This window comes from Heterocephalus glaber, unplaced genomic scaffold (assembly GCF_053883595.1).
Source record: "Heterocephalus glaber isolate CG9 unplaced genomic scaffold, H.glaber_assembly_v1.0 deba00001444, whole genome shotgun sequence".
Classification (NCBI taxonomy): domain Eukaryota; kingdom Metazoa; phylum Chordata; class Mammalia; order Rodentia; family Bathyergidae; genus Heterocephalus; species Heterocephalus glaber.
In genome coordinates, this window is record NW_028258297.1 from 27,662,818 (window position 1) to 27,684,885 (window position 22,068).

Sequence of the window (22,068 nt, forward strand, 5' to 3'; positions counted from 1 at the left end):
GGGGACGTTTTATGTAGCAAAATCAGGAGGTGAGTTGGGTACAGCGCGGGACACAACTCATAAGCTTACAAGTGTAGCCACTCGGAGTACAGACCCAGCGGAAGCAGGTCTCGGAGCATGCGAAGAGCAAAGGGCTTCTCAGGAAGGTGGCTTCCCGGGATCGGTCATTGCCTGGGGACTGGTGTCCACCTGGACTGCACAAGGCCAGCTGCTAGTCACCACTCACCTCGGCTGCGGAAAGTGGGCAGGCCTGGTCACTGCATCTTCATTTCAGGCGTTGGCCACAGGGATGGAGCCCTCATCCCTGCACCAGCTCCCCGGAGGGGCCCAGCCATGTGGCTGCCCATGCTCCTGCCTGGCTTAGCTCCTCCCTGGCTTAGCTGTCGACAGCGCTTTTCCCCAAGGGCAGCCCTCAGCGAGCAAAGTCTGTTCCCGAGGGAACACATTCAGAGCTCTTAGAAATAACTTTACCTCCCCACAGTTCAAATTTGAAAAAATGAAGTCATTAAATGCCCTGAATTCGACCCGAGTTAGAGGACAGACCAAGTTGGGGCCTCAAGCACACCCCACAGTCACAGCACTTTAGGGTGCCAAAAGAAGCCACAAAAGTCCTGCCCTCTGGGAGGCTGAGGCAGGAAGAATGAGAGTTCAAGCCCAGCCTGAGCAACTCTGAATTAGGAGACCCTGTCTCAAAATAAAATATTAGCAGGAGAAAGGGGAAACTTCTAAAAAGTGGGCAAAAATTGAGAAATGTGTGCCAGGCGTGGTGACACATATCTATAATTCCAGTACTCAGGAGGCTGAGGCAGGAGGATCCTTTTGAATTTAAAGCCAGCCTGGGCTACATAGCAAGAGCCTGACTCGAAAAAACATCAACCCCCCCCCCAAAACAAAGACATACTCCTGCCGGGCCACGCCCCCACTGAAGATACAAAACTGGTCTGCCTGCGCATTCTGTCGCCTGTGTCACTGTTGGACAAATAGGAGGAAAGTGGAGGACACTTTGGAGGAATTTAGCTGTAGAAAATGCTTCAGAAGCTGCAGCCTCGCAGCCGTGCTGAGAGCAGCCGGGGAGGCCGCTGTCTGCCCGCATTCGTGGGGTCACTGGGCCCCGGCTGGGACCGCCCCGGTCCCGCACGGCCCCCAGCGGCCACCGCGGGGAAGTCCCTGTGGCGGCCTGGAGCTGTCCGAGGTGCTGCCCACAGCAGCGGGCCCCCGGACCCCAGAGCCAGGCTGGGGCTGGCGCTGAGCCTCAGGGGGCCTAGCCTGGGCACCCGGGGAGAGGGCACCCCCAGCGCCCCGCCCGGCCTCCAAAACACCGCGCACAGGGGCCTGACTGGAGGGAGAGGAGATCAGCTGAGATTCACTCACCCGGACGCAGGAGAATGGGTCTGTTAGTGATGGGCTGAAATGCTTACACCGCCCTGGAGCCTGCTGTGCAGCCAGGGCGCTCCACCCTACCCAAGAGCATGATCTTTTCTCTCCGCGGCCGAGGATCGAAGCCAGGGCCTTTGCGGTGAGCTACATTCCTAGCTCGAGCTTGAGATCCTCCTGTCTCAGCCTCCCATGGTGCTGTGACTATAGATGCGTGCCACCACGCCCAGCTCCAAAACCAGTCACGTTCTGGTGCTTCTTACTCTCCGGCAGCTGCAGCTCTTGAAAGTGGGCGTTCAGCGTCTGCAGAGTCTGAAGAGCCCCGGTGGACCCCTGAAGGGGAAGCTGTGGACGGCGACCCCTATCGGTCACACATCTCTTCTCTCACACAGGAGGAAGGCGGCACCTGGGAGGGGCAAGGGCGGTCTCGGGTTGCAGAGCTTAGAAAGTGGCATAGACTCAAAAAGATCCAAGGCTGTTTTGCTCCAAGGACAAAATTCGAGGGATGCATGCTCCAGGGTGGAGCAGCGGCCCCGGGGAAGCAGCTTCGTCTCGAGGCCACATCAGCCATGGGACTCGAGCAGGACACAGCATGGCTTTGATTACAGAGCATTTCCTGACTGAAGTCTGAGTTTTGCAAGGACAGTGATTGATGCTGATAAATTCGCCAGGGATCTTAGGTTTTCCAGGTTTGGGTTTTTTTCTGGAAGACAGGCATGTTTTCCAGGTCTAAAAAATCTGTGTCAGGGGCCGGGGATTTAGCTCAGTGGTTTCACCACCTGCTGCACAAGCCCAAGGACCCGAGTTTGATCCTCAGTACCAAAAAAAAAAAATCTGTGTCAGGAGACACAAAACAAACAAAATATCCAGCCAGGTGTGCTGGTACACGTCTATAATCCCACTACTCCAGATGCTGAGGCAAGAGGGTCTCAAGTTTGAGGCCAAGCTTGGCAATATAGAAAGATCTTGCCTCAAAAAGAAAATCCAATATAGCCTGGCATGGTGGTGTTTACACCTGTACTCCCAGCCCTCAGGAGGCTGAGGCAGGAGGATCACAGTGAGTGTAGTGAGTTTGAGGCCAGCCTGGGCTACCTAGGGGCCCCATCTCAAAAAAAAGAAAAGAAAGAAAGAGAAAAATTCTCTAACACATAGAGCGTTTGCGTCCACAGCCTCAGATTCTTTGCTAAAGGGAGCTCGAGCCATGCTGCCTCGGAAGTGCAGGAACGCTGGGACTCCAACCGCAAGAGTCAGAGAGGTTTCTGTCCCGTGAAAAAGGACACAGACTGAGAGCTTCCTGAGAAACCACAGCCAAGGGCAGGCACAGAAAAGCTAAGGATGAAGCCAAGGACTGGCCGTGGAGAGGACACTGTGACATACGAGCACTGCAGACACCACTGCCCCCCAGGGGCCAGGGACAAACCCAGGACCTCACACCAGCTGAGCCCCGACACCCTCAGCCTCGCAGGGGCCACACTTTTCTCCTGTAAAATATTAACCAGGAGGCTGGGTGTGGTGGAGCATACCAGTAATCCCAGCACTCAGGAGGCTGAGGCAGGAGAATCACCTAGAGTTCAAGGCCACCCTGGGCTACAGGGCTACAGAATGAGTTTAAAGCCAACCTGAATTACTTAAGGAGATGCTGCCTCAAACAACAATAGATTTGTTTTGGGGCCAGGGATTTAGCTCAGTGGTTCCAGCGCAGCCTCCCTCGAAAGCGCAAGGTCCGGAGTTCAATCCCGGTACCAAAAAAAACCCCACACAAACAATAGATTTGTTTTGACTCACAGTTCTGGGGGTCCTAGGTGCAGGGACTGAAGGTGACTGCAGGAGTGCAGGCCTGCGGGGCACTTGGTGTCCTGCGAGGCTCCTCCCTCCGGACACAGCCCTGGGACTCCACCCCAAGGAGGAGCTCACACCCTGTCCCACTCCCAGGGCCACATCCGCACACAGCCTCTGACTCCGCCCGAGGAGCCAATCAGCACCTAGAGGCCTCTGCAGCTGACTCCCAGCTGCCGTCCACCCCGCAGACTAGAAAGGAACTGGCCGGGCCCGGCGGGGCACGGGGTGGTGACACTGTGGGTCCAGGGAGACCCTGTTCCACAGTGAACGAGTAAACCAGAGGGCTGGGGACGCACCTCAGAGTGAAGGCCCTGGGTTCAAGCCTCAGTGCTGAAAAAGAAAAAGTGGCAGTTAGACCAAGCGGGGCAGTGTGAAGAAATACTTAGAAGCCAAAGTCAACAAAACCTGGTGGCTGAGGGTGGCGGAAGACCCGGGAAGGCGAGGCGGGGTTGAGTTAGGGGATGAGGGAGAAGGCTCTGGGCAGGACTGGGGCTCGGGAGAACTGGCCCTGGGGGAAATGCAAGAGTGGCCCCAGGTCTTGGTCTGAGATAAGACGTGGAGATGCTTATTTAAATTTCCAACTGTTGAGCCAGGTGTGGTGGGATCCCAGCACTCAAGAGGCTGAGGCAGGAGGATTTCCAGGACTTCAAGGCCAGTCTGGGTTACATAGCAAAACCCTGTCTCAATTTTTCAAAACCTGATACATAAATTATAAAAATAAAAAAAGCCGGGAAAACAGCTCAGTGTGAAGGCCCTGAGTTCGATCCTTAGCACTGAAAAGGCAAAAAACAAGAACCCACACTGATGACAATGGTTCCAAACTAACAGCCCCAGGTCGCTGGAGGTGGGGACACTGGGGTGATCACCGTTAGATGGGTCGTGTGGCTGCAAGGCCTGCACCCACACGGGCCAAGGCACGGGCTCCTCACGCTGGGACAGACTAGCGCCACCACATGGCCGGGCCTGGAGGAGCTGAACGGCCCAGGACCACAGCGACGCCAGGACAGGAAGCCAGACGCCAGGACAGGAAGCCTCCTAGGCGAGGCCGGAGGAGCCTGTCCAGCCCCTGGCAGCCTTCCTTCCCGAGGCCTCAGTGGGTTCCAGGCCCGTGAGACAGGGACCGACCGGGCGAGTGGCTTCATTTTCTTTCAAAGGAGCAAGTTGGGCAGGGTGGTCCAGGCCTATAATTCCAGCATTCGGGAGGCTGAGGCAGGAGGATTGCCTGGGAGTTTGAGACTAGCCTGGGCTGCATAGTGAGAGCTTGCTTCAAAAAAACCCGAAAATAAATAATAAATGAATAAATAACGCATATGACCATATCTCTCACCATGCACTAAACTAAAATTGAAATGGATCAAAAATATAAATACAAAAACAGAAACAATTGGTTGGAAGACAGAACAAGTAGAACTCTGGAAGACATAGGTGCAGGCAAAGACTTTTGAACAAAACCTCTATTACACAAGAAATATTACAAAGAATCAACAACTGAGATCACACCAAATTAAAAGGCTTCTGCACAGCAAAAGAAACCAACAGAGTGAAGAGACAACACACAATGGGAAAAATTTGCCAGTTACTCCTCAGACAGAGGACTAACATCTAAAAAATATAAAGAATTCAAAATCTTACAACGCCCCCCCCATAAAGACCCAATCCAAAAATGGGCATCTGAGATGAACAGACACTTCTCAGATGAAAATTCTCAACAGCACCAGTCATTCAAGAAATGGAAGTGAAAACAATCCTGAGATTCCACCTTACTCAGAAAGAATGGTTGTTATCAAGAAATCAGCCAAAAACAGATGCTGGGGCAAGGGATGTAGCTTAGTGGCGCTGTGCCTGCCTGGCAAGCCTAAAGTCCTGAGTTCAAACCCCAGTACCTCCCCCAAAACAATAAACAAACAAACAAATAAAAGCAAGCAACAAATGCTGGTGGGGCTGTGGGGAAAAGGAACCCTTCTCCACTGCTGGTGGGAACATAGACTGGTGCAACCACTGTGGAAATCAGTGTGGAGATTCCGCAAAGAACTAAAACTAGGGCCAGGGATTTAGCTCAGTGGTTCCAGGGCCTGCCTTGCAAGCACAAGGTCCCGAGTTTGATCCCCGGTACCAAAAAAAAAGAACTAAAACTAGAGGTTCCATTTGACCCAGCTAATTTCCCTTCTTGGTATCTTCCCCAAAGAGTTAAAAGCATTACACCACATCAATATATGCACACCCATGTTTGTTTGGTTTTTTTTGTACCAGGGATCAAACTCAGAACCTTGCGCTTGCGAGGCAGGCCCTGGAACCACTGAGCTAAATCCTCGGCCCTGCACACCCATGTTTATAGCAGCACAATTTAAAATTGCTAAATCTTGGAAACAGCCCATATGCCCATCAACAAATGAGTAGATAAGGAAAATATGGTATTTATAAACAATGGAGTATTACTCTCCATAAACTTGAGACATTTTTAGGTAAGTGGATGCTGGATGCGGTTCCAGACCATAATCTTAAGTGAAATAAATCAAGCACATAAGTTTAAATACTGCATTGTTTCTCTTGTGTGAGAAACCCAAAGGGTAGGTAAGGAGCAGAATGGAGGATAGACATTGGAAAGTGAGAAGAACATGTTCAGATGGGAGCAAGGCAGGGGGAGGGAAGAAAGGAGAAAGGGATTAAGGAAAAATGGAAGGAAAAACTGGAAACAAATTTTTGTAAATGGGGAAGGGAAGAAGGGTCAAAGGGAGGGGAATGGGAAAAAAGGATTTAAGACATATTATGTGCCGAGCCTGCTGTCACATGCCTGTCATCCCAGCATTCAGGAGGCTGAGGCAGGAGGATCACTGTGAGTTTGAGGCCAGCCTGGGTTACATAGTGAGTTCAATGCCAGCCTTAACTACACAGTGAGACGCTGTCTCAAAAAAAAAAAAAAAGACATATTATGTACAGGTAGAAATTTCCTATGATGATGAATGTGATCATTCTGCATGGCAAGTATGTAAGTAGTAATAAAGAAACAACAGATCGGGCTGGGGATTTAGCTCAGTGGTTCTGCTGCCTGCCTCACAAGCACAAGGACCTGAGTTCGATTCCCGATAACAACAAAAAAGAAACACTAGATCTATGAGTGAGAAATAAAAGGATGTGAATGAGCTCACTCCCTTGCTGCGACATCTGGGGCCCTCCTGCCACCACGCCAGGCTATGCCGCCTGGAGAATCTGGCAGGAAGCAAAGGGTGGGGAGCTGGGTCCAAATCGCTGGCCCTCAGCACTGTTAGCCAGGTGGTGAGTAGTTGTCAGGTAGAAGCCACCAAAGGTAGAGAGTCATTCTGGGGTGCCGGGGTTGAACCTGGGGCCGGGTGCCTGCGGGAAGTGTTCCTCCCGAGCCGGCCTCCTGCCATTCTTCTTACTCCAGGGTGTGTGTTCTCATTTTGGGTTGTTTTGTTTTGTTTTGAGACAGGCTCTTCATGAGCTCAGGCTGGCCTCGAACTTGCCGTGCCCTCCCCAGTCCCCAGATTATAGGTGTGCTCCGCATTTTTAATATTTTTGTCCAGGATTTTGCTGAGTAGCTCAGGCTAGCCTTGAATTTGCAACCCTCTTGTCTCAGCCTCCTAAGTAGCTGGAATTTCAGGCTCGAGCCCTGGGGCCTGGCTGTTTTGCCAGTTGTGAAGAAGTACAGTGTCTGACTGGGTGTGGTGGAACACGCCTATAATTTCAACTCTCTGGGAGGCTGAGGCAGGAAGATCGAAAGTTTGAGGCCAGCTGGGTAATTTCGAAGCTAGGGAGCTGCCCATTCCTGCCTGCAGCCCGGGGCCCCTACCCGCCCACCAGCTGCTCTCCTGGGCCTCTGAGCAGCTGTTCCCTTCCCCACAGCAGCCAGCGCTGTCGTCCCTGCTGCTGAGCCCTCTCCTCCGCTGTCACACTCAGGCCTGGGCCTGCAGGTAATTCTGCTCTGCTCCCAAGAGAATCTGCCATTCTCTCTGCTTTAAACACTTGCTTTATTTTGGGTTGTTTTTCTCTTTTGGCCTCTGCTCCTCCTCACTCGGCACAGTATGTTGGAAGGAGAATGTCAGGCCCCCCCCACACCCAAGGCCAGGGCAGGGGGACAGGGAGGCTCCTGGGCCGGGCCGGGCCAGGTCAAGTCCGAGCAGGGGGCCTGGGTGTGTGTGTGTGTGTGTGTGTGTGTGTGTGTGTGTGTGTGTGTGCAGATCTGCAGGAGTGAAGTGCCTACAAAGAGCTCTCTTCTTCCTGTTCTGCTCCTAAAACATCTCAGCCTCCTAGCTCAAAACTGTACTTTCTACCAGCCTTGGTGGCACATACCTGTAATCCCAAATACCGGAGGCTGAGGCAGGAGGGTCCTGAGTTCAAAGTCAGCCTGGGTGACTTGGGAGCTCAACTCTAGCCTGGACTACACAGCCAGACTCTGTCTCAAAACAAACACAAACAAAAGCAAATTCTTTCTCCCTTCTCTTCCCTCTATGCTGAGTGGCTCTCAGCTGGTCTTCCGATAACCCCAGACCTTCTGTCCCAGGCAGTAGAGGAGGACAAGCGGCGCCAGAAGACCCTGGGTGGGAGGGAGCCGGACGCCTCCGGTCCGCAGCTCCTCTCTGTCACCTCCATCCCCAAGCTAGCAGACCCTGGCTCACCTCCCAGGCTGAGATGGTCTAAGTTCTTCCCAAGCAATGTGCAATATGCTTGCTGTGCTGCCCGGGCTGGCTTCCAACGCGCAGGCGGAGTCGATCCTCCTGCCTCAGCCTCCGGAGTAGCTGGGCCAAGAGGTGCGCTCTGCACCAAGCTACAAGGATGAAACCCTTGGACAGGGGCGGATTCCCTAGGGAGTGCGCAGGTGCGCAGAGCCTAGACCGGATTCCCCGAGGACCTGAAAACCCATTCTGTGCATCCTGCATCCTGCTGCAGAGTTGAGGACGAGCTACCATCGGCGCGGCCGATCCCGGGACACGATGGCGCTGGGAGGTCGGCTGCAGGGGACAGGTGAGCACGCGCTGCGCTTCTCGCGTCTAGAGAAGGAGGAGGCCAGGCCCGAGGCTGGGAGCTTTTGTGAAAGAGCAGGGAAATTACCCTGAGCGGGTGTGCCCGTGTAGTCCCAGCACTCTGGAGGCTGAGGCAGGAGGATCACTGAGAATTTGAGGCCAGCCTGGGCTACATAGTGAGTTCAAGGTCAGCCTACACTATGAAGCAAGAACCTGTTTAAAAAAAAAGAAAGAAAAAAGGCTGTGGATGTAGCTCAGTGCAAAGGCCCTAGTATGAAGGTTCAGTCCTCAGTACCCAAATAACTAAATGACAAATACATAAAAGTGAGAAATGAAGTAACTAACGACAAAATGATGTTGGACAAAGGGAGAAAATTGTGGGAAGGGTGTGAGGAAAGAGTGTTGGAAATCAAAAAGTGCCTTTAGGGCCAGGGATTTAGCTCAGTGGTTCCACTGCCTGCCTTGTGAGCACAAGGACTCGAGTTCTATCCCCGGTACCCCAAAAACAAAACAAACAAACAAACAAAAAAGAAAGTGCCTTTACTCAGTTTTGCCTAAATTTGTCTTTGGTCCTTTGTTCTGAGAAATTCTGGGCTTTGTGTTTGTTTGGTTGTTTGTTTTGGAGACATGGTCTCCCTTTGTAGTTCAGGCTGGCCTTGAACTCAAGGTGTTTCTCCTGCCTCAGCCTCCTGAGCACTGGGATTACAAGTGTGCAGCACCATGGCTGGCTTCTTCTCTTTTTTTGCCATAGGGTCTTACTATGTAGTTCAGGCTGGCCTCAGATTTGTAGCAATCCTGCCTGGGATTACAGGCCTGTGCCACCACACACATCTGAGGAATGCTGTTTTCTTTTGTGGTACCCTATTGAACCCAGGGCGTTCACCCTGAGCTACATCCCCAGCCCTGTTTTTTGTTTTTGTTTTGAGATGAGGTCTCAGTAAGTCACTAAATTCCCCTGGTTGGGGTTGAATTTGGGATCCTCCTGCTCCAGCATCCCAGAGTGCTAGGATTACCGGGAGGCAGGCCTGCCTGCCTGCCATTCTAAGGGAATGTGTATGGGCTCCACTTACTGTCACACTTGTTCCTTCCTTAATGAGATTCATCTGTAGCCAGATTTTACTGTGGCTCATAAGGTCCTGGGGGCTGTGGTTTCCCCATCCTCAGCAGTGGAGATTATAGGAGGTATGATCAAAATATATGGCCAGTGTCTAAATTTTTAAAAATTATGGTAAAAGACATATTACCCGGGTGGGCCAGGGATCTAGCCCAGTGACACTGTGCCTGCCTGGCAAGTGCAAGGTCCTGAGTTCGATTCCTGGTACCAAAAAAAGACATTATTACTTTCCCTCAAAATCTCCCCTGTGCTTGGAGTACACTTATCCCATCATCTTGCCCCTTTATTTATTTATTTTTTTGTACTGGGGCTCAAACTCAGGACCTTGCGCTTGGCTTGACCACCAGGTGCGGTGCTGCTGAGCTAAATCCCCAGCCCCATCTTGCCACTTTCTGAGCCAGCTCTGGAAGTCTTCTTCCATGAGTGTCTCCGTGAGGTATGATAAAAAATATGGGAGGTGCTGTTGCTGAGCGCCATCTAATGGAAAGGGGGGCTTGTAAAAACATCACAGTGCAGCTGGAAGGTAGCGCATTCCTGTAATACCAGACTGGGAGGCTGAGGCAGGGGGATCACCACAAGTTCTAGGCCAGCTTGAGCTATACAGTGAGACCCTGTCTCAAAAACCAAAAATAAACCCAAAAACATTTCAGTGCTGCCTCATCACCAGATCTAGCACTGTGTAACTCCTGGCTCTTCCCCAAGTTAAAATGACCAGGGAGGGCCATCAGTTTGAATGGGTGCAGGACAGAAAAGGCAGTCGCGGCAGTATGCTGAAGACTCTCAGGAAAGAGCACTTCCAGAACTGCTTCAGAAAGTGGCAGAACCATGGGATAAGTGCGTTGGGAGCGAGGGGGAGGATTCTGAGTGGGACCAGTGGGAATGCATCTTTTACTGCAATAAATGTTTTGAAACAGTAAACAGTTGCCACGGTTTCCGGTCGGATCCTGGCTGCACCTGTGTCCCGTGGGTGACAGGGAGAAGCCCAAAGCAGCTGTGGGCAGAGGTCTGGGTTCCGGCTGCGCTGTCTGTCTCCCTCCTCTGCACCTGCTTCATCCTGAGCTCCTTGGGTGAGTGCCCTGCCGCAGTGTGGCAGCCCGGGTCCTCTTCCTTGTGACATTTTAGGTTTCCTGGAAAAGTGGGTCCCTGTCCTGACACACTGCTCCGTGTGCACCTGAGATGCATGCTTGCCACGGAACGCATGGTTACTCCTGGTGCTTGTGACTGTGGGAGGCTGTGTGCTCTTGCTGGGTTTCTTTTTAAGTCCCCACCCTCAGTCTCCTCCAAACCTTACTGCTGCTGGAGTGGCGCTGCACCCCTTACCTGTGACCCCAGCACTCTGGGAGGTTGAGGCAGGAGGGTTACAAGTTTGAGCCCGGCCTGAGCAATTTAGCCACTGAGCCAGACTCACCACAAACCAAAAAGTAAAAAAGGGATGGGGCTTTCGCCGCCTGCTGTGCAAGCGGAAGGATCTGAGTTCGATCCCCGACACCAAAAAAAAAAAAAGGGATGGGGCCAGGGATTTAGCTCAGTGGTTCCGGCGCCTAGGGCACAAGCGCAAGGACCTGAGTACGATCCCTGGTACCAAAAAAAAAAAAAAAAAAGGATGAGGATGTAGTTTAGTGTAAAGGCCCTGGGGAAAATCCTCAGCAGGAAAAATAAAAAAAGGAATGAGAACACATTCTTAATTCTTCTTTCTCTTTCCCAGTGACTCAGAATAATTCTGTGTACAGCAGTATTGGCAAGAGGCTTTCCAAGTTACGAGACCATCAGAAACACCTAAGCGTGGCCTGCAGGAGGGAGGCGGAAGGAGGTCAGTCCGCACTTACTAAGCAACGAGACTTCCCTTGCTACTGATGCAATTCCCGGCCAGATAGTTCACGGCTTTGGCACTGAGACCTTCCCATCCCAGCCTGGTTTTTCTGCGGCTCTCTTCACCCACCCTGCACGCACATTCTGAAATGAGAGTGACAGAAATGGAAACAGTGCTAGGTTTGACCTCAGAACTCTCGCTTCCTCCTGCCGACCCTGCCAGCCCTAGAGGTCTTGCCAGGTGTGCTGGTCACAGCAGCCCTCGCCTTTGGCTTCTGGAGTCACTGAGAAATAACACACATGTGATTTGGATGAGAATAAAGCAATCCCAGCACTCGGGAGGCTGAGGCAGGAGGATCGCCATGAGTTGGAGGCCAGCCTGGGCTGTAATGGTGAGTTCAAGGCCAGCCTGAACTACATGGTGAGACTCTGTCTCCAAACCAAACCAAACCAAAAAATAAAAAACAAACAGAAGAATAAAGTAGTAGTGGGCTTGCTGGCATGCATCTGTAGTCCTGCCTACTCCAGAGGCTGAGGCAGGAAGATTCCTTGAAACCCGGAGTTCAAAACCAGCCTAGCCCACATGGTGAGAACCCCATCTCATAACAGGAAATGAAATGAAGTGAAGTAAGCAGACTTGCAGATGGGGAATCAGCTGTGGAGCAGGGCTTGGGACTGGCTGTCCCCGTCCCAGGACTGGTCCAAAGAGTAGGGCAGAAGTGTGGCTCCCTGGCTTGGCTGTCCTCTCCGGGGGATCTGAGGAGAGCCGAGGCGGGGCTCCCTAGCTCGGGGAGGGTCCCCAGCTCCACTGGAGAGAGTTGGCTCTCCATACCCCCAGCCAGGCCGCTCAGGGGAGCAGCGGGCACCCCTCCGACCACTGCAGGGCCCACGGCTGTGTCAAGTGGAAGAGAAAGCAGCTTGCTCTGTTCTCTGTTCTTCCACATTTGCTTTAAACATGGCCGGGACAATGCTCCGGTCTTCACGGTGTCTGTAGATGTGAGTGACACAGCATGTGAAGCCTCAGGAGCATCCAAGAAAACTGCCAAACTTCATGTAGCAGGGAAGGTATTCCAGGCAATGATGCCCAACAGGCTTTGATGCAGATATGGAATGAATGGGTTCCCATGAAAGTCAGATAATGAAAGCAAAAATGAAACAGTGCCTTCAGAGTCAAGCAATGATACTGGGAATTCTGTAGCTGAAACCTCCAGAAGCTTGGAGGTAGGAATGCAGGGCCCTCCCCGTCCTCACAGCAATGTGCAAAAAGGCTGTAATGGAGCTCAGGGGAAAAGACAAGCTGTCAAGTGGGAACCCTGTCAAGTGGGAACCTGTCCCAGATGCTGGTGGAAGCCACAACAAGTGGTTTGAAGTGAACGCAGAAGTGGATAACAGAAATTCAGAGGCGCAGGTCCAAGTGAGAAAGTGGCAGAGGCAAGTGCAGCTTTAGCTGCTCTGGAGAAGCTGTTTCCTGGACCCAGTGCAGCAAATAATAAGAAAAAGGAGATTATTCTTCAGGCAAAATGTGTTGTGGATACAGCTGTGTCTGCAGCAGCACGGGCGGTTGGAGGCAGAGGAAGAGGAACTGAGGCAGTTGGAGGCAGAGGAAGAGGAACTGATGAGGGAACTTTGGCTGGGGCTGCAGCTGCTCCTGGCTGAGTAGCTCCAGGCTACAACACCGCATGGTTGCAGCACAGGGGCCCCTGCCTGTGGTTTGCCCAGAGAATGCTCCTGTTACCTGGTCTGGAATCCCCAACATATCCCCTTCCCCACTACTCATTTAGCAAATGACAGGAGCTCATTCCTATTGAACAACAGTACAGTACGATACAGAATGTTAGCGAAAAAGCCCTTTTATCCTGCTGTCTTTGAACACATACTTGATCACAATTATTTGTGAAGAACATCTTTCCTACGTTTTGATTTTAACAAATGCAAATTTAGTTCTCTAAAACTTGAAAACAGACAGTAAGAAAAAAAGAAGGAAACCTCATTTCTGGAAAATAATTTATACCAGCCCTGATGTTCTACGGAAATAAAAGTCTAGCAGTTCAAAGTTTAAGTTCTAAGAGTATCAGATTATGTAAAATTAACTTTGTGAAGGATGTACAGAGTCTCAAACACTGATCGCAAATAAATGGCTTTGTTGTAAAAAAATAAAAATAAAAAATGACTAGGGCTGGGGATTTAGCTCAGTGGTTCTGCTGCCTGCCCTCCAAAGCACAAGGTCCCGAGTTTGATTCCCAGTACCAAGAAAAACAGTTAGGCCATAACCCAGGTGGCAGAGTCTGTCCTCACCATGAGACCACTCGGTCCAGTCAGACCCACTGGGTCAGAAACACTGGTCTTCTAGTCATGTGACCATATTGCCATGGATTTTCCTTTCTTTATTTTGTTCCCAGTACTGAGGATCGAACTCAGGACCTTGCACTTGCAAGGCAGGTGCGGTGCCACTAAGCTAAATCCCTGGTCTCTTTCTTTTATTTCTGTGGTCCTGAAGATCAGTTGTGGGTCCTTCGCACTGAGCTACATGCTCAGCCACCCATCCTGTCTTCTCAGTTTGAGATAGGGTCTTGCTAGTCGCCAGATTGCCCAGGCAGGGCTCAAAGTTGCGATCCTCCTGCCTCAGCCTCCCAGATCACCATGCCTAGTTCAGTACATGTTTTAAGAAAAAAAAAAAAAAAAAAAAAGAGGGCCAGGGATTTAGCTCAAGGGTTCTGCTGTCTGCCTCAAAAGCACAAGGTCCTGAGTTTGATTCCTGGTACCAAAAAAAAAAAAAAAGGAAATACCGAGAAACTTAAATGCATCTCCCATGACACTGTTGGGGAAGTCAAGTTTCAATGATGGAAGTTTTAATGTAATCATGTTATCTGTTTTTATAAGTCTACAAGCATTTTTTGTCATGTAGTTTGTTTCTGGAGTCCCAGGGATTGAACCCAAGGCCTGCAAACTGAGCTACATCCCCAGCCATTTATATATTAATATTTTGAGATAGGATCTCACTAAGTTGCCCAGGCAGGGCTCAAACTTGCGATCCTCCTGCCCCAGCCTCTGAGAGGGCTGTCCCTTAGTGTCCGTGTCCCCACAGCACCCTCCTGTGGAATAACAAGCATCACCCTGGTGACATGTCACAGCCCCACAGTGCACTCCTCTGGGAATGCTGTCTCTCCTCAACTTTTGAATTTTCCAGACCTTAAGAAACCAGTTTTGGCCGGGGACTTGGCTCAGTGGTGCTGCCACCTGCCTTACAAGTGCAAGGTCCTGAGTTCATCCTCGGTACCAAAAAACAACAACAAAAAAGAAACCAGTTTTGTTTATTTTCTCTGTGGTGATAGAACCCAAGACTTCACACTGAGCTAAATCTCCAGCCCTTTTTGAATATTTATTTATTTATTTAGGTACAGGGGATCGAACTCAGGACCTTGCACTTGCAAGGTAGGCGGTGGAACCACTGAGCTAAATCCCCAGCCCTGGTTTTTGGTTGGTTTATTTTGGTACCAGGGATCAAACTCGGGACCTAACTGGTTTTTGGTTTTCTGAGACAGGGTCTCCCTATGTAGCCCAGGCTGGCCTCCAACTCACAGGAATCCTCCTGGCTCACCCTCCCCAGTGCTGGGATCACAGACGTGCACCGCCACGCCTACCTGCAAATCAGTTGAGCAGTGCCAGTCCAACAAGATGGGTGGGAATTCCTTGTCTCTCTTCCTATAGCTTTAAGAACATGTCTAGCCCAGTGCAACGGTGCACACTTATAATCCCAGCCACTTGGAAGGCTGAGGTGGGAGGATTGGAAGTTCAAGGCCAGCCTGGGCAATTTAGTGCGACTCTGTATCAGAATAAAATACAGGGGGGTGGTGTTTGGGACATGGCTGAGTGGCAAGGCACTTGCCCAGGGAGGTGAAGTGGGGGCTTTATCTAAACTACTTCTGTGTTTAAAGGCCCTGCAATCCATCCAGCTGCCAGAGCTCTGTCCTCTTCCTGTTGATCTTACTTAATAATAACCAGTCAGGTTTTGTTGTTTTTTGGTACCGGGAATCAAACTCAGGGCTTGTGCTTGCCAGGCAGATGGAGCACCGCTGAGCTAAATCCCTGGCCCACCAGTTTTAAACAGTAGCTCATACCACGAATGACTCTTTTTCCCATTTCATTCATCTCTAACCTGCTCTTTACTATATTAATCTGTTACCTATAAGAGAAAGGCTTTTTTTCCCTTGTCTTGTCTGTTTTTTTGAGACAGGGTCTTTCTACGTAGCCCAGCCTTACTTCCAACTCATGGAGATCCTCCTGCCTCAGCCTCCCAAGTGCTGGGATTACAGATACGTGCCACCACGCCTGACTAAGTCTGTCTTATTCTAAACTCATTCTTTGTGAGGTGTTGTTAAACTCTGAAGACTATACTTAATAAAATTATAACAATTGGTTAAGGTTATTTTTCACCAAAGATGTAGTTCATGTATGACCACAGTGAGGGAGCAACTTAAATTATCTGTCCAAAAGATCATTTCTGGGGGTTGGAAAATGAAGGCCCAGGGATGCTCGAGATTTCTGCTGGGACCCCTGCGATTTTGGACACAGCCACATTTGCGCTGGTGGCAGCAGCTGTCCTGGTGCCTGCGAAACCAAACGCAAACACGGCCTGGCTTTCCAAGCGGTGTGCTGGTCCCTGCTTAGAGCGAAGTCTCCTGGGGTCGGGAAACACATCAGTAAGTTAGTTCAGCTTCGCAGAATTGCAGGAGATCGCTGAGCACCTAACTGAACTCTGGAAAGGCTTCAAACTGATTTTTTTTTTTAAGTCCTGGAGATTAAACCCAGGGAACAATGAAGCTAAATCCACAGCCCTTTAAGGTGTATTTTTGAAATAGGGTCAGGGTCTCCCTAACTTGCCCATGCTGGCCTTGAATTTGTAATACTTCTGCCTCAGCCTCCTGAGTAGCTGGGATGAGAGGTATGCGACCCTGCACCCAGCGGGACTTCAAACTTCCCACGAAGGGTTCTTTCTCCATTTCCCCCTCTGTTCCAGAGAGCTGGGGCTGCTGCCCAAGCGCCTGGAGGCTGTTCGAGGCCAGCTGTTACTTCGTTTCTACCGCGGTGCAGCCTTGGAATGCGAGCAGGGAGGCCTGTGCTGCGTGGGAAGCCGAGCTGGCAGTGATCCGCACCCGGGAGGAGCAGGTACTGGGGAGGGCGGGTGGCCGCGCTGGCTCCCAGCCAACCAGGGTCTTGTTTGTCGACCTGAAAGTTTAGAAGTTTGGGAGGCGGGGACCTCCTTAATCTAGATCACTTAGCAGTGACTTTCTTTCTTCCTCTCTCTCTCTCTCTTTTCTTCTTTTCTTCTGAGACAGGGTCTCACTATTTAGCTCAGGCTGTCCTTGAACTCACAACAATCCTCCTGCCTCAGCCTCCTGAGTGGTAAATTACAGGAGTGTGCCACTATACCTTGAGAGAAGTGACTTTAATAAACATTAGGACCAAAGGTGAACAAAATAGTAAATTAGGGGGAGGTTGAGACATGGTCTCATTTTGTAGTTCAGACTGGCCTTGAACTCATGGTGATCCTCCTGCTTCAGCTTCCCCAGTACTGGGATCACAGCTGTGCGCCACCACGCCCAGCTCAAAATAGTAAATTTGAAGAATGGAAAAATGGCAATTTTTCCAGCAGAAAAAGTCACACTGATCACATGTATTAGTTCTTCAAACCGTGTTGAGTGCATCTCTTACCTGCTTCTTTTTTCTAGAACTTGGGATGAAACTTAAGGCACATTAGGCAAATGCTGTAACACTCAAGTAAACCCCAATCCCTTTAAAAAATTAAAATGTTTTTCAGGTGTGGTGGCGCACACCTGTGATCCCAGCACTCAGGAGGCTGAGGCAGAAGGATCACCCTGAGTTTGAAGCTCGCTTGGGCTACATGAGTTAGTTCAAGGCCAGCCTGAACTACACAGCCAGACTCTGTCTCTAAAAAATAAGCAAACAAACAAAAAACAAAACAACAAAAAGAAAGGTAAAGATCTAAAGTTAAATTTTAGAAAGTCAAATAATGTACAAATAAGAAAGGATATTTTGACCTCAATGCTTTGCCCCCCCTCAATACTGGGAATTGAACCCAGGACTTTAGCACTGAGCTGCAACCCCTAGCACTTTTTTTTTTTGGTACAGGGGATTAAACTCAGGACCTGCTTGCAAGGCAGGTGCAGTGCTATCGAGCTACATCCCCAACCCCAACTTTTTTGTCTTGAGACAAGGTCTGGCTAAGTCACTTAATTGCCCAGCCTGAGCTCAAATTTTTGATCTTTCTGCCTCAGCCTCCCAAAGTGCTAGGATTACAGGCATGTGCCACCACAGCCAGTTTAGATTACTCTGAATGTCCATGAGCCATTGTTAGGGGTTTGTGCTTACCAGTTTTTCCACGATATTCACTAATTGTGAAATATTCATGCAGTCTGCTGAGTACTAGGTGCTGTGCTAGGCGTGGAATAGAAAGCTGAAGCAAACCTAAGAAGCTGCATGCAATAGTGCATGCTTATGATCCCAGCATTCAGGAGGAAAAGGCTGGAAGATCACAAGTTCAAGGCCAACCTGTGCTATATAGTGAGACCCTTTCTCTAGAAACCAAACTAAGTATAGCTGAACATGGTGGCACACACCTGTAATCTCAGTACTCAGGAGGCTGAGAGAGGAGGATCATTGTGAATTCAAGGGCCGGGGATTTAGCTCAGTGGCACCACACCTGCCTTGCAAAGTGCAAGATCCTGAGTTTGATCCCTGGTACCAGAAAAAAAAAACAACAACACATTGTGAGTTCAAGGCCAGCCTGGATTACATAGCGAGAACCTGACTCAAAAACAATGACAAAAGGGCCAGGGATTTAGCTCAGTGGTGCTGCCGCCTGGCTCGAAAGTGCAAGGTCCTAAATTCGATCCCCAGTACCAAAAAAAAAAAAATGACAGAAAAAGAAAATTATAGGGCCGGGCATTTAGCTCAGTGGTGCCACCTCCTGCCTCTCAAGTGCAAGGTCCCGAGTTTGATCCCTGGTACCAAAAAAAGAAAAAGAAAATTATGATATTTGACTTAATGAATTTGAAGATACAACAAATTCTAGATTTAAAAAATGCAAGGAATTAGAACTCAGTGTGTGGGTTTAATAGCAGAACAGACAAAGCTGCAGCTGAGCATGGTGGTGCACACCTGTAATCCCAGCACTTGAGAGGCTGAGGCAGGATTGCCATGAGTTTGAGGCCAGCCTGGGCTACACAGTGAGTTCAAGTCCAGCCTGAACTTTTTAGAGAGATCCTATCTCAAAAAAAGAAAAAAAAATAGAGTAGATATCTTAGTTACTTTCTCATTTCTGGGACAAAATATGCAACACCCAAAGTTAAAGAAGGAAAGATTTGTTTTGGCTCACAGTTTGTAGAGGTTCAGTCCATAGTCAGCTGGCTCCAAGGCAGGGCAGCATGGCAGAGGGATATATATCGTAAAGGAGTAACAGTCCATGGAAGGCAGGCAGGAGGGCAGCCAGCCATGAGCAGCAGCCTCCTATCCTATCGAGGCAACAAGTCTATTGTTCGGTGCCACCCACACCCAGGGTGGGCCCTCTCACCACCCACACCTTGAACCATGCTAAGCCAATCAGTGGGCAATCCAGTACCACACACCTTTAATCCCAGCATCACATACCCTAGATCCAGCCACCCCCAAAGAGCCCCACCTATGAGCACATGTGGCTTGGGGGGTACATCTAGACACAGCCTTAACAGTAGACTAACCTGCAGAGAAACTGGAATACAGAACAGAAAATCAGTAAAAACTATTCAAAGTCCAATTCAAGCGGGTATGGTGGCAGAGGCCTATAATCCAGCACCCCAGGAGGCCAGGGCAAGAAGATTGAAGCTTCACGCCCAAGCTGGGTGTGGTGGCACAGGGCTATGATCCCAGCACTCAGGAGGGTGAGGTGGGAGGATTGCTGTGAGTTCAAGACCTTGAGCTACATAGTGTTTCTCCCCCATACCAGGGATCAAACTCAGGACCTTGTGCTTGGGAGGCAGGTGCTTTGCCACTGAGCTAAATCCTTGGCTACATAGTGAGTTTGAGGCCATCCTGAACTACATAGTGAGATCCTCTCTCAAAGAAAGAAAGAAAGAAAGAAAGAAAGAAAGAAAGAAAGAAAGTTCAAGCCCAGCTTAGGCAATTTAGCAATTTATTGAGATAGTCCCACAGTACAAAGGGCTTGGGATGTAGCTCTGTGCAATGTATGGGGAATGTTTAAATAAAAAATTATTACAGCAAAAGATAACTTCCCATTAATCCCTTCAACACATGTCTTTTGTGCCCTTTTGTGTCTATGAGTCATGGTGAGAATTCAGTGAATGCTGCTGTCCAGTGCCGTCCAACAGAAAGACAGCCCTGCAGACATTACGCTGCTTCCTCATCCACCTTAGTCACTAAATCTGGCACCATAAGACTTCTGGCTCTTCCCCAAAGTCAAAATGACCAGGAAAGGCAAACAGTTTGAATGGATTTGGCACATGGAGGCAGCCACAATAGCACAACTAAAGACCCTCATGAAAGAGCACTCCCAGAGCTGCTTCAGAAAGCGGCAAGAACTAAGGGGTGAGTGCAATTGAAGTGAGGGGTTTGAAAGGGGATTAATGGCAATGTGTCCTCTACTGGAACAGATTTTTTAATAAAATCAATCATGGGGCTAGGGATTTAGCTCAATGGTTTTGCCGCCTGCTGCGTGACTTCAAGGACCCGAGTTCGATCCCCAGTACCAAAAAACAAATAAATAAATAAATAAATATCATTCACTGTATCCCCCCCCCCCCGTACCAGGAATTGAACTCAGGACCTTGCACTTGCCAGGCAGGTCCAGTGCCACTGGGCTCTATCCCCCTCCCCTTTCACTATATTTTTCGATACACCTTGTGTTCAGCAATGAGATAAGGGAAGGGAGTCTGACAGGCTCACTGTGGTCATGGTGGGGACTTGCTCCTGTGTTTGCAAACACTGTGCTCAAGTGCTGATCCTGTCCTTCCGGCAGAGGCAGATAACACCCGCACTTCTGGGCCTCGTGGCTCCTCCTGAATCTTCTCCCTTTCCTCTTTGCTCCCTAATGCCACTAAGAACTCACTGCAACTGGAGCCCTAAAGCTGTGATTCCCTGATTTTCTTCCCCCAGGATTTTATCATCCAGAACCTGGAAGATAGTTCTGCGTATTACATAGGGCTGTCGGATCCAGAGGGTCTCAGGCACTGGCAGTGGGTGGATCAGATGCTGTACAATGCAAGTGCCACGTGAGTAGAGTCAGATAAAGGGACCCTGGTCTTGGCCACACAGGGCATTAGGATGTTCCATCCATCAGCTAGGAAGCAAAGAAGCACACAAAATGCCACACCATTAAAACAAAACAAAACAAAACAAAAAAACCCCTATTTCTGGGCCAGGTGTGGTGGCACAGGCCTCCAATCCCACCTGCAATCTCAGCACTTGGAAAGCTGAGGCAGGAGGATCACCATGAGTTCAGGGCCAGCCTGGGGTTACACAGGGAGACTCTATCTCAAAAACAAAACAGCTGGGGATGTGGCTCAGTGGCACCGTGCCTGCCTGGCAAGCACAAGGTCCTGAGTTTGATCCCTACCACCAAAAAAACCAAAACAAAAAACCCTAAAGCTATTTGACATCAAAGTCTGTGCTTTTAGCTACACATTTGTTTCTAAACTAACAGAGAACATGTCAGAGAATAATCAATTAAATCTGATACTTCTTTAAAAGAAATAAATTGTTTGTTTTGAGGGTCTTGCTACCTAGCCCAGGCTGACCTCAAACTTACAATCCTACCTGAGCCTCTCGGGCTGCGAGTACAGGCTTGTGCCACCAGGCCTGGCCTTTTTGTTCCTTTAGTTTCAGAGACAAGGTCTAGCCAGGCGTGGTGCACACCTGCAATCCCTGGTCTCTGGGAGGCTGACGTTGGAGAATCACAGATTTGAACCCATCCTGAACAATTTACAACTTCGTGAGACTGTCTCAAAATTAAAAATGCAAAAAGAGCTAGGCTAGGTCATGCCCACTTGTAATCCCAGTACTCAGGAGGCTGAGGCAGGACTGCCATGAATTTTCTCCCCCCCCCCCCGTACCTGGGATCGAACTCAGGACCTTGCGCTTGCCAGGCAGATGCTGTGCCACTGAGCTAAATCCCTGGCCCTCGGATTGCCATGAATTTGAGGCCAGCTTGGGCTACATAGTGAGTTCAAGACCAGCCTGAACTACACAGCAAGACCCTGTCTCAAAAAAAGAGAGAAAACAGACTTTAAAGCACTGTAGCGAACATCACAGCCTTTGGCATGGACATCAACCATGCGAATATACCTGGATATCATTGTTGACTCCATTTTGTAAGAGAGGAGAAGTGAGAATCAGGGAAATTAAACTACTTGCTCAAAATAAAAGTTGTAAGCAGGAGACATCGGCCCAAACTGGGGAATCAGTGCCCGGGCAGGAGCCGTGTGCGCGAGGGGCTGAGCGGCGCGAGCCCTGGGGTTCAGGGGACCGGAGGTGGGGAGCGGGGAGCGGGCTCCAGGGCAGGCGCAGAGCCGGGCGGAGCCAGGCTGCCGGGGCGGGGAGCAGCCCTGCCCGCGGATTGTCCTTTTCCAAACACTACTGAGAGCCGCCCTCCCTCCCCTGCTTGGCAGCTTCTGGCATCCGGGGGAGCCAAACCGGCCAGAAGAGCGCTGCGCTGTGCTCAGCTTCCGGCAGGCCACGGGCAGCTGGGGCTGGAACGACGTCGCCTGCGACGTGCCGCAGGAGTCCGTGTGCAGGATGCCGCCGATCCGCTTATGAGGGGCAGCTTCCGCAGCACCCTGCGCAGGCAGCGTGCTTGCTGGAAAGGGCCTGGGCCATTCCCAGGGCTGTCACCAGTCCCCTGGTGGTAACCTCGGGCCAGGCACCGGTGGCGGGGGGGGGGGG

The 22,068-nt window shown here is 50.3% G+C and overlaps 1 protein-coding gene across 1 annotated transcript; it reads left to right on the forward strand.

Annotated features, from left to right (window-relative positions):
• The first annotated feature begins 1,026 nt into the window (after positions 1 to 1,026).
• LOC147827533 (uncharacterized) lies at positions 1,027 to 21,993 on the forward strand. The gene is made up of 10 exons (XM_087214233.1): positions 1,027 to 1,389; positions 1,648 to 1,741; positions 7,075 to 7,142; positions 7,733 to 7,793; positions 8,119 to 8,193; positions 10,221 to 10,373; positions 11,012 to 11,116; positions 16,133 to 16,281; positions 20,284 to 20,399; positions 21,795 to 21,993. The coding sequence occupies exons 1-10, from the start codon at positions 1,027 to 1,029 to the stop codon at positions 21,940 to 21,942; spliced, it is 1,332 nt and encodes a 443-aa protein (XP_087070359.1). The 3' UTR covers positions 21,943 to 21,993.
• Positions 21,994 to 22,068: the final 75 nt, after the last annotated feature.

What these genes read in the sequence shown, in the direction of transcription:
- LOC147827533 (XM_087214233.1), top strand. Translation starts at nt 1,027, where the DNA reads ATGCTTCAGAAGCTGCAGCCTCGCAGCCGTGCTGAGAGCAGCCGGGGA. An exon ending in ACTCAGGCCTGGGCCTGCAG is followed by an intron (nt 7,143 to 7,732) that starts GTAATTCTGCTC and finishes CTTCTGTCCCAG; the next exon opens with GCAGTAGAGGAGGACAAGCG. An exon ending in CTTCATCCTGAGCTCCTTGG is followed by an intron (nt 10,374 to 11,011) that starts GTGAGTGCCCTG and finishes TCTCTTTCCCAG; the next exon opens with TGACTCAGAATAATTCTGTG.